Source organism: Augochlora pura, chromosome 5 (assembly GCF_028453695.1).
Source record: "Augochlora pura isolate Apur16 chromosome 5, APUR_v2.2.1, whole genome shotgun sequence".
In the NCBI taxonomy this organism is placed as follows: Eukaryota; Metazoa; Arthropoda; class Insecta; order Hymenoptera; family Halictidae; genus Augochlora; species Augochlora pura.
Genome location: NC_135776.1, coordinates 4,949,657 through 4,962,654, shown reverse-complemented (window position 1 = coordinate 4,962,654; position 12,998 = coordinate 4,949,657). Strand labels below are relative to the sequence as shown.

Here is a 12,998-nt window from a genome sequence, read left to right as displayed (position 1 = left end):
GCGGCGCAAAGGCAGGTACGCACGCGTGTCGACGCGAAAATCACACGCGACAACGTGTCCGAGGTCTTCGACACCTATTCCGTTCACGGTCCCGGCTTTACAGAGATCGACGGGGACAACACACGGTCCGATCGGTCACGTACGATTCTACGATTAGCTACGCGAGTTCTACGAGTTCCTGCCGATCCTCCGTGGAAACAAGGATCTCCCTCTGCACGGGGCAACGCCGTGATATTTATTAGACTTGCTACAGGGAATCGTTTCACGCATCTTCCTACGGAATACAAAATAAATCACTCTTGAACGGTAATAACCGGACCGTGGATTTAACAATTTCAGAACGTACGCGGTTAACCCTTTGCACTGCAATTACGCGTCGCACTCGTGGTCGAGATGTTATTCGAGATATACTTTGTTTTAATATCATTTATGTTTTGTGGGGTTGCTGAACCGATTAATATTTTTATATTTTTATAAGGAATATTATATTGGGCATATTATATTAGGCATACTATATTAGGCATACTATATTAAGTATATTATATTAAGCATACTATATTAGGTATATTATATTAGGTATATTTATTGATTTTGAAAAGTATCTAATATTAAAAGAATTATATAATAATATTGGAGGTCACATTAGTTTCGATTTTTATTTTATTGGTTTAGATATTTTTATTTTATCAGTTAAATTTGGAAAATTCGTTTTGTGATGACAAAGTAATTTAGCTATAGTCTAGTATACTAGTCTCTTTATTATCTAAAAAAATATTAAAATCGTTGGGTCCAGTTTTAAAAAAGCTATTGTAATGTCAAGAATGTCTGAATATTAAAGAATCACTGTATGTAAATAATACAGTGACCATGTAGAATATTGTAAAATTAAATAATTGGCTGACGGAGCCTCTAACTAATAGAAAAATACAATTTAAAAATCATTATGTCATGAAAAATCATTATGTCACTACGTTAAAAATATATTTCTCAATTTAAACATATCAATATGTCAAAAATCACGTGACAGTATATTTAAATTCTCTTAAAGTTTCTAGAGGTTTGTACTAAATGCATAAAATTCGCTGTCACAATTAATATTAATAATCCAATAGACATACCCTTCAACTAAAGCATCAAAAACAGTAAAATTCGCAAAACAAATTTCAAAGACAATGTAAAATATCCGAATGAAAAAGTCAAAGGCTGAATTAACTTTTCTCAACAACCCCAAGTGTCCAGTACCTCGAGGACAATTGATTATCTCGTCGAAGCGAGGCTTGCGTAACATGGTTTTGCCGCGCGCCGTCCGATTAGTATAATCAACACGATGACGGCGTGTAATTGGTAGGCAAGAATGATGTACGATGCTCCCGATACGACGCGCGTCCCTTTTTCTCCTCCGTCGAGAGGAGCGAAAAAGAGACTATAGAAAACCGTAGTCGGTCGAAGGAAGATAAGATGGTTGACGTTAGAGATCCGAGACGTTGTCGAGGAGAGATCGGAGCCGATCTTTGGCCGGCGTCGATCCGCGTCGATCCGCGGGCGGTCGGATCGCCGAATCATGGAGTCCCACCACCACCACCACCACCAATATAGTCCCGGACCCCGTCTCCTAGATGTATCAGTGTAATTAACAACAAACAATGCCGGTGAGACGCGCGCGTTCGATATCGCGTATTAATCGATTAGCCGAGCTCGCCGGTGCCACGGAGATATGCGCCCGGCGGAGAGCCGGGTTGTTAATCATCGCCGCGGGTGCGTTTGTACTTCTGACGTTCTTTTTCATCCGTTCAGAGAGAAAGATCAAAGCCGCCACTTTAGTATGATTCCGGCCCCGAGGGCTCGCCCTAACCATCCGCGCGACGCGGTATCAGGGCCACCGTGACTACGCCACTTCCAGGGCTACATTGTACTTGCTGCCCCTGACCGATCGTGTTTCGATTAATTTTTTGCCGGACTCCTGCACGCTCCGATGGACGCGACTCGATGGCATTCGGAGCGCCGACGGAATTCTAATTCGATGGAATTTTCGACGGTGGAATCTCGAATTTAGGAGAATTATTGACGACAGGAATTTTTAGGTTAGGTGGGAGGGGTCGGTGGAGATTTTAAGACTGTTTTTGTTACAGCTGTTGATGATCTGTGTTAAAGAGATGTGATAGGAAGATGAATTAATGTTGTTGAAAAACTTTGTTAGAAATAAATTATTAAAGAGGTAAGGTGGGGGTAAATGATTAAAAAGTTATTTTGGAAAGCTATATTAAAATCAAATTAGTAAGAAGCTATATTATTAAAAGGCTATATTAAAAGGAAACTCTTAAAAATCCATATTAAAGCAGACTATAAATTAAAAAGCTATATTAAAAGTCTCTATTAAAACTCTTATATTAAAATTCTATATTAAAATATATATATATTAAATATCTATATTAAAAATCTACAGCAAAACTCTATATTAGAAATCTATATTAAGGCTCTATATTAAAAATATATATTAAATAACTATATCAAAAATCCATATTAAAAATCTCTACTAAAACACAATATTAAAGCACTAAATTAAAAATCCATACTAAACCGTGATACTAAACCGTGCATTAAAACTGATGTTGCAACGCCACGATTTCGTTCCGCGTATTCCCAATCGTCGAATCGTGTTTCCTAACCTAGTTTTTTCTTCAACGAAAGTATTTAGCTTGCATAAAGAGGTTCGCAGCCTAAAGTGATCAAGATTCAGTCCGGTAAGATCGAAAGAGGTTTACATAATACAGATCCACGAAAACATACGAGATTCGAGTAAAGAAGCCGCGGGCGATCCGTGTGAAACTTTTCATTCCCTATGCCGTTCCAGCGGAACATCGGAATCATTAGGGATTATCGATGACCATCAATGTGGAACAGCCTGCACCAGCCGCCATCAATTAGAGTTAAATAATCGCCAGTGTTGTCCATTCGTTAGATCGCCTTCCGGGATCTCTTTTAACTCCTCTGCTATACGTTCTTAAACTCCGTTAAACTATTCGCGAACTTTACAAATTCGTCATTAGCGAATCGCTTAATTTTCCCTCTATTAACCCTTTAGCGATGCCTTTACAATTGATGACTCTACCTCGAGGTTCTATGGATGTATTTTTTTTTTAAATAGAGTGATCTATTGTTTGTTGTAAACTAACTTTGATGCTGCAGTCAGCTTTCTGGGAGACTATATTATATTACGAGAAACGATGAATGGGCTATGATTTGTTATAAATTGTACTTTATTGATGCAGTGGATTCTGGGATTCTATATTATTTTTCAAGGTCTGATGAATCATCCGTATTTGTAATAAATTTAATTTTGATACTTTAATAGGGGTTTTTGGGTTCTATGTATTCTATGGGGTTGTTTTTAAAGGGATGATGAGTTCAATTTATTATAAATTGAATTTTATTGTTGCAATATGGTTTCTGGGATTCTATATTATTTTTCAAAGCCTGATGAGTCCTTTGTATCTGTTATTAGTTTAATTTTAATATTTAATAGAGTTTTAATTGGGTTTTTGAATTTTACTAAGTTTATTGAGGTTATACACAATTTTTAAAGGGATGATGAGTGATCTGTATTTGTCATAAATTGAACGTCAACATTGCTATAACGTTTCTGAGACTCTACCTAATTTTTTAAAGATCAACAAATCATTTACATTTGTTATAAATTTAATTTTAAAAGAAGTTATAGTGCAAGGGGTTGTAATATTAAAATTCCCAAATTCCATTCGAGTCATCGACAACCCCTAAAAATTCCGCGGAGGGTCAAGGGTCTGAAATTACACAAAACCGAGCCAAAGCGTTTTTCCAAGACGTTGGCCCGGCAAAAGTAAAAGTGGCCTAATCCGATCCCGTGTTTTACGAATGCAGCAACGAAATAGGCTTGTCAGCGGGTGATGGATCGTCCCTCCGCGTAGTACAGTTACGTCCCGCGAAAGCGAGCGATCGACTTCCGGGGGTCCGTGAGCGTGGCGAGGGGAGGCGAGGGACCGGCCTCCACGGAATTCCGTTTCACTTTCCGGGGGCCCGGGGTACGCAGTTAAATCGGCCGCTAATTGTGTACCGTCCACGCCGGGGCCCCTTTCTGCGCGTTCGATGATGCCGGTGTGTGTCGCGTTAATTGCCCGAGGAGTTAAACCAAGGCTCCACCTCCTCCTCCTCCACCACCACCTCCTTCTCCTCCGCTTCCCCCCCGTGGGCCACGGGATGGGTCTCTCGCGCGCGCGCGCGGAAAGATGGATGGATTACTTAACACTTGTCACGCCTCGCTAATTAACATTCAGTGATCTCCCTCTCGGAAGTCGTTCCCCGCGCCCCTCCGCGCACCGTCGCCGCCCGTCTTTGTCCACACGAAACGCAGCCCCGGCCGCCGCGCCGGCAGGTGGAAAGTCGTTTAATATTTATCGACTATCGCGTGCGACCCCGTTGCCACCTCCGCGCTCGCGCGCGCGCGGGGCCCGCCCGGGGCCCGAATTAAGATTCGTCGCGGCGCGTATCGGTTCGCGGGAAATATTAGAATACGACGGCGATGGGGCGATTGCCCGGCGATTGTCCTACTCTGTTTCCGCTGACACCTGATACTGTTTCTTGATCCTAATCGCTGACCAGGTATAGCAGTCACGTGGATAAATATTTGAGAAAATGGTAATGATGGTAGATTGATTTTTAATCGCTTTGAGGGTGGTCATAGTTAAACCCTTGCACTGAGACTTCATTCAGGATTATAATATTAGTATTTCTTCGTTTTTGATCATTTTTATGATTATTAATATTTATAGTTAAATTCGTTCTTTGATTTTGATAACAAGAAAATTAAATTTTCACTGAATTTAGAGGTTATGTATCAAATCTTCGTTAAGGGTTGAAATTTGAAGATTTGGAAGGATAAAATGATTAGCTAAAGATATTGTGGCTATTAAATAATTATTATGAATGAGGAAAATTTTCTTTGATTACCAAAAATCATTCTAAACAATGACAATAACCATTTTATCCTAGCTGAAATTAATTTATGGGTACAAATAGCAACTGGCCATGACGAAAATGTAAATTAGTTACTTGTGACCATTATAAGTAACAAAAATAATTTTTAGTTACAGATAACTATATGACTAACTAAGTATATAACTAGATAACTATCTGATCACTATATTAGTTATGGATGACTATATAATAACTATATGCGTCTCAAACGCATCGCATCTAAATCACGTCGCGTTTCAAACGCATCGAGTCTCAAATCCATCGCACCTCAAACGCACTGTACCTAAAACGCATCGCGTCTCAACCTATAACAAATCAAACCACCGTACCACAATAAAACCATACTATCTCGAGAGAAATCGTGTCATCAAGTAGATCCGATTTTTCTCCAAAGAATTTTCCGCGATGTAAATGAATTAAAGCTTCTAAAGGTTCTTGAAACTTTCTTCGTCGGACGATCCTTTTAGAAATCGTGGACGAGCCGTTTAACATTTGTCGATACGGATTTACCGTCTGGTTTTCAATGTTCGGAGGTGGTCGGCGTCCCGTCGGTAAAACTTTCCTCCAGGTTGGGCCGGTGGTCTAGAAACGTCCGTGTACGTCACTGCGCCGCGATATCTAATGAGGCTATTAACACGCGCTGCACCACCGAAGAAACTCCGCCGAGCGTTTATGACATCCGATGACCTACCTAGCCGGCTTCTATTAGAGCCGCACGACCGCCTTCGGAGTGAGACATTTTCCAGCTCCTGCTAAGTAGATCCAGCCCCGGCGTATCTCCTGCCGCGGCGGACTTGTCGTTAAAACGTCCTGGTTTTTGCACGGCGACGGGCGAAACTTCGCCTACAAACCGCAGATGAACGTTCGTGTATCGAACAGATTGATAGCCAAACTCTTCGATGCTCGAACGGACTTTTGACCCTTTGCACTCGAATGGTGACTGTGAGGTGCTACTAAAATTGTTTCGACAGTTGACTAAAATCGTTGAAACAGCACGTTTCAGGATAATTTTTATATTATGAAAAATTATTTCAAAAATGATTTAAGGTATAAATGTTGTTACATGAATTGCTAGATTCAATTTTATATGTGTAAAATATATTTTGTCATATGAAATGGAAATGCTCTATGTCAGAGAAGTTAATTTATAATATGGAAATTCTATTTTTTGGATGGTATAATTCACAAATGTTTAAATAACGAATCACACAAATTATTGAACACACCATAGTTTAAATATTGAAACGTTGCAATTTTTAAATGGTTAAATAATTAAGTGTACACATTGTCAAAAGCTGAAAGCTTCAAGCATTTAAACACTGAAGCGTAATTATTATTATAAGCGTATTAAATAGATAATCAATAGTTCAAATATGCAAGCACTGCAATTCCTAAACGCATAATTCATCGAACACGCTATCAGTCATCCACTCGAACCCTAAAACGCGCAAATTCTCAAACACTCAAACAATGAAACAGCTATCCCTAAACCTCTCATAGTGATCAATAAAATTTGTGATCATTACATTCTATATTAAATTTAAAAATAATTTTTGAAAACTACTTTCCAAGAATATTAAAACTGTAGAGACACCACCACGAAATTCCTGTCCCCAATAAACAGATCTACCCCGTTAGGAACGTTTCGATGATTCGCCAGGAAAGACGATTCTCCTCTAGCGTTCTGTTGTTCGATACTAGATAAAGATATTCCCCTATAATTGATCCAATCTTTCAGCAGCCAATTATCCCCATCGGAGCGCAAATTGCCAACAGTTTCGCGGCCGGTGGAATTACTTAACGGAGAAAGAAACGAGGAAAAAGAGAGAGAAACCAGAGAGAATAAGAGAAACAGTAAGAGAGAGGGAGATAGTAATAGAGAAAGAGAAAAGTGTAGAAGGCCTCCATTAGATTCCTCCTCCGCAGTATGAATTATCGCGGCAACGGCTCGCTGTATGCAAATTGAAAAAGATAATGGCAACGGGGTTCGCTAGTGTCATTTCGATCGGTGATTACCGCCGCGCAAGTCATTACCGACGGATCACGGTCGTTCTCGAATCATTCCGAACGCAGCCAACCAACCATTCGTCTGCATAATCATACTTATTTCCTGGAGGAATGCGAAAAAACAGGGAAACGCATTAGTACCTAACAATCGGGCGAAATTAGAGAATCTCTCTTTCTACCGATCCATGGATCGCATTCAAATGATCCAGGCAACGACGATGATCATTACAGTTTCCATTCATTGTTCAGCGAAAGCGATTCGTGATATTCTGAAAATATTCCGAGCTACTGTTGCTTTAATTTTAAAATCGTTTTTATTCAGTATATATATTAATATATATATACTTTCTATATATTAATATATTTACTTTTCTATGTATTAATATATTATCGAGTATATAATATATACTTTCTATATTCTAATATACATTCTTTATATATATTCTCTGTATAATAATATATACACTTGAGAATATATTGTATAATAAATATACTCTCTTTATATACTAATATATAGTTTCGACTATAAATAATATAAAAATCTCTACATATTAATATATATATACTCGACTATGTATAATATATATACTCTCTATATTCTAATATAAAATACTCGAGCATATGCAATATATAACATATTCGATCGTCGCATAATGCATTTTATTAGTTGCATACCTGCCTTATTCGATCACCGTTGCATTTCACCTAAAATATTCTAGCTTTTAAAAATCCGGCAGCTCGAAACAGTTCCTCGGTACCACCATAAAGATAATGCATCGAAATAAAATGCGGTTTATTGACCGTACATGCGCTGCACCCTATCGCGATTGCATTTGCATCGCCGCGGAGCCAGCATTCTCCCTCAATGCTATTCTATACTCGAAAAATTCGCGACTTTACTGCAATTTATTTTAACATTATTTTAACATTAAATGAAACACTCGGCCAAAATTGAATGCAGTTTATTAGGTATACATTTTGTGCATTTATGACGTACGTTTGATGCACTTGTAACGCAGGTTTCACGCACTTATGATGGAAGTTTGACGCACTTTTGATGCATTTATGACGCAAGTTTGATGCACTTTTGATGCATTTATATTTAGACTAAAATCAAAATCTTGAATTTCGAAATAATTCTTTTCTACCACCGCATTAAAATATTTGTTCAAAATTAAATGCAATTTGTTAGCTGCACATCCGGTGCATCAGACAACATTGTCATCCTTCGTAAACGATTATCCGCCGAAAATCCTCCGAACCCGGAAATTCCTGGCGATTGAAATCGTTTCTCTCGAACGAGACGAAAACGAGAGAAGCTCGCAGTTATTGGTTGCGATATTTGCGAGCCGCCGCGGCCGTAACGCGGCGGAATTCCGCGGCGCGCCGCGGCTCCGGGCCGCGCCAAGAATTCGGCGCACGCCGTCCAGAATGCGTTCGTTATCGACTCATCGGCTCGGTTTCTTTTTTCTGTTACAGACTCGTGCGAGCCGGTTGCGGACCGACCTTACGGTGAGTGACTCACGATATCTCGATCGCCTAGAAATTACAAAGCCGCGGCTTACGCCACCGGAAAAAATACCGCGCGCGCGGAAGGTTCCGTAGTAGCAAGCCAGGCGGCCAACCCGGCGGCGTGTCTTCCGCGAAAAAAAAGTCCGGCCGCTTATTACGCGAGCGAGATCCGAGGGCCGTTTCCATTCAGCTCTCTCGGCCGTTCGCGGTGGTTGCGAAACCGAACGATGTAACGGGGAAACGGTGGCCCACCGTCGATACTTCTTCTTCTTCTTCGTATTCTTCTTATTATTCTTCTTCTTTTTCTTTTTCTTTTTCTTTTTCTTCGTTCCCGGCACTCTCGGTTTCCCTGTCGTGTTTTATCACCGTGGTACCCGCGGTTTATGCAAACGCGTAAATTAGATCGGATTCGCGGAACCGGCCGCCGTTCCAGAGATAGAAAGCTGGCTTTGCTCTCGCTTTCGAGCCGGCGCTGATCACGGAATTCCGTCGCTTCTCATCCTTTTGATTAGGACTTCCTGTTCGGTGTCGCTCCGCGGACGCCGTGGCGAATTTCGCAGAAATGGCGGATCGTTTGTCTCGACGTAGGTGCGCTTTTTGGAGACATGGGGTGTCGCGTGATTTGGGATCTTTTGTTTGTTAGAAAATTATATTTTGTGCTATATTTTGATATAGGGTAGAGAGCATAGATGCAACGTGAAGAGCATAAATGAAAAGTAGCAATATTTTGGGTTAAGTTTAATAATATATAAATGTAAGTTCAAGATAAGAAATGCTACTCCTATTTTATTTTTATCGTTATTAAGTTCTTGATATTTAATTCTTCGTGATGGAAATTAAATGATTTTTTGGGCTAAGTTTAATAATATATTAATATAGTTAACGTTTAAGATAAGAAATGCTACTCTTATTTTATTTTTATCGTTATTAAGTTCTTGATATTTAATTCTTCGTGATGGATATTAAATGATTTTTACAATTGATTAATTGTAGAAAAGGTGCGAGTTCATTTGGAGCTAGTTAATATGTATTATTGTAGTAAAATTCGCCTGAAAGAAGATTATAATAGAAGAACACATTGATGAGTTGGCAGAAATATTATCAGACTTGACATAGTTATAATAATTATGTTATAATATATATGTTAAGCTATAATATAATTATTTTGGAAAATCTTTATTTTCCTTAAGGACTCACAGACTATTTATTAATGTTCCTATATTAAGATACAAATACTTATATATCTATACATAGATACTTATATATCTATACTATAGATTCGTATATATCTATTCATAAATTCTTATATATGTGTTTATAAATTCTTTTATATCAATTTATAAATTCCTATATATTTATAAATATTTATATATCTATTCACAAACCCCAAATTCAATTCACCTCCGCCATAAACGCATAAAATCCGCAATCTATCAATACAACCTGCTGCATATCGCCACAAATACATAAAATCCACGCTCTCCATTAACGCAGCAACAATAAATCCTCCGAGTAAAAAAATTACCAAAAAAATCCAGAAGGTAAACTGAATCTCTCAGAAGTAAGCGCAAAATATCGCATCCCGACGCGGAAACCGTAAAAAAGCGGAAGGTTCGCGACGGTTCGCGACGGTTCGCGTCGCGCCTTGCGACAAAGACGCGAATCATCCCTGGTCTCCGTGTCCGCGCGGCATCGTGATCCCGGTGGCTAATTACTGAAAAAGGTACGGGACAAATCGCGTTCGGCGGATCCGTAGCGATCCACGGACGATCCGGCCGCAGTGGGGTGTAGATGTCGTTGCGGCGCTGCGGCCCGTCTTCTTGTTGACATCAACGGACGTTAGGGGGCGGTAAAAAGTCGCGCAGCATCCGGTCGTCCGTCGTCCGCGCGAAGCAGTCGTAAAATTTCAGCGTTATGCGATTCGTGGGCCTGTGTTTTGTACCCGGTTTCGAGATTATGATTACCCCGGCAGCGACCGTGGCTAATATCACGCAATAAGCACGCCGCCGCCTCCGAGAAGACGCCGGTCGGACCTCCCCCGACCGCGCGCTGTCTATCTGTATCGGGGAACGGGGTCTTCGCCGGCTCTCAGGCGCGCTCCTTCGCGAAACTATACGATCGTTAAAATTTAAGATCGTCCGTGGCTTAGGATCGTTTCACTCGTTTAGGATTTTTCTGTTCCGTTCGTTTGCAAGAATTTATTTTCGCGTGAAAATTTCGTGTCATCAACGTATGTAGGATTTTAAGCGTTGCTAGAGGGCTTTGCAAATTTTTTTCGTGATTGAGACTATAGGGAGATTCAAGTTTGAAGTCTCCTTTTTAAAATGACGTTATAAAAAGTCGTCATACGATTTTTTCTGACTATTTCAGAACACTTGGAAGGAGTACCCGATAAAAAATAATTAAATCGAAAAGCAGTCTCTTTAACCCTATCAAATTGCAACGCCTATATTAACTTCAAAAAATTTATTTTTTCACTGCAACCACCATAGATTTAAACACAAAACCTCCCCCTTGAAAACGACGCTAAAAAATCGCAAATTCTATTTTTATTCTCTCTTTCACTTTAACCGAGTCCTCGATCAAAGAGCATTATAGCAAAAGTCACAGCTCGTAAACCGTGATTAAATTATAACAAACTATCCAACCGCATTAGATCGCGCCTACCGCCGTAATGGATCGTCCATTTAAAGATCAATTACCCTATCATAGAGAGAAGCCGGTGAAATCCGCCTCGATGTTTTCTACAATTTAACAGAAAATCCCGCCTCGTTCCAAACAGCTTTGTAGATCTTCTCTCTTTCGCGCTTGCGCGCGCGCGCGCCACGAGGTAGTCAGCGTAAAGAGGTAAAACCGTGCGGGCCCCTGTTGCGCCGGTGGGGCAAAGGGTGCCCATCAAACGAGCCGCGGGGCCCCGGCGAGGTCATCCGGACTTTCCTGGAGCGACTTCATCTTCACGGTCTATTCGGCGGACGCCGCTGGAATTTCAGTAGTCGCCGTCCGCGGCGAGCTGATAATTTTTATTATGCGTTTCATTCTGCCCCCGGGGGAGTTCAACGGCGACGCGATGCACCGGGGAGGGGGAGAGAATATTTATTGGTCGATCTCTCCGGGCCGGTTTACGCCCGGACTACCACGCCGGGTCCCTTATCGGGCCGCCGGCGGGGAAGCGGGGTCGTTGCTAATGCAACAAATTTCGTAACGAGCCGGTTCGTCGCACGGCTATCACAACGGGGACGATAACTCTAATTCCTGCGGCGGCGGGATTCCCCTGTTCCAGGAGCCAGCGCCGTTCGGCCACCGTTCTCTACCCGGCTCGTTGTTTAAGCAACCCCGGCGATGGCCGATTAAGCTACGTTTATGAAATGTTTCCGCGGCTCGGTAGAAAGACATTAAGCAGGCGGATTCTCGCGTTACGGTTGCAAGTGATCTTTACGAATTTCGCCGGGACGAACCGTAACAGTTTACGGACTCCCGTCGCTTGGGATTAAAGAAACACATTCTTAGATTGTAGCTTGTATGTTCTTTCGGCTCCGGGGCATTCGCAATTGTATATTAGACGGCTCGCGATTTTGTTAATCTCCGAGCGGTATTTTCGTGCGGTGCCTTGTTAAAGCGATCTCGTTCTATGGGAATTTCGCGGAGATAGGATTACGGCGAATTGGCATTAAGAGAGACGCTTTTAGATTACGGTTGAGTATTTTGTTGGTTCTATTATTTTTAGTGTTCATTAGTAACTGTTCATTAATTAATTTTAGTTATCGGGTGAGATGAAGCATCGCGAGCTAGACTTTTATAATTTTTCGTGAGAACATTAGTGGAGATAGAGGGGTGAGACAAATTTTAGTTAAAAAAGACAGTAACGATTTATAATAAATTAATTTTTTAGCTCCAGTATGTTTATTATGTATTGAACAATTAATGATGTTAATATAATAGGTAGGAGAGGGTTGCTGCGTGGTGCCTTCGAAATTAGGCTATCTTTGAGAATTTTTTCCGGTGAAACCGTAGTAGATAGAGGAATGGAGTAAATTTTAATTGAAAGGGGGACCTTTAAGCTATAGTAAGATATTTTTTTAATTTCATAATTTTCAGTGTAGGAAACTCGGTGAATTATTTTATGACCTCATCTATAGGGGTGGCTTTCGCTATTTCGAGAAATGTGGCATTATATATTATATATTATATTATACTGTACTATATTATACTGTACTATACTATATTCTACTATACTATGCTATGAAGACTATATATACGAAGACAAAAGCCTCGAACAACACTTCAAGAGAGGCAATATTCCTAAACATTACGTTTGCGTGGCCCCGGATCGTTTTCGAAGCGTTCTCGCGAACCGGAAGAGAGATGATCCCGAGGAGACAGATCGCCGGTAATGCGACCTCGATCAGACGGTACCCGCTGAGAAGATCGCTGGTAGGAGGCGTGATCGAGAGAGGCAAGAAGAAGAAGAA

The 12,998-nt window shown here is 40.7% G+C and overlaps 1 protein-coding gene across 1 annotated transcript in view; it reads left to right on the top strand.

The window, feature by feature from the left end:
- The window catches only part of LOC144469789 (uncharacterized), a 113,143-nt gene that overhangs the window by 43,331 nt on the left and 56,814 nt on the right, over positions 1–12,998 (top strand). The window contains exon 2 of the mRNA XM_078180419.1: positions 8,497–8,529. Coding sequence (XP_078036545.1) covers positions 8,497–8,529 — 33 coding nt within the window. The remainder of the gene's footprint in view (positions 1–8,496; positions 8,530–12,998) is intronic.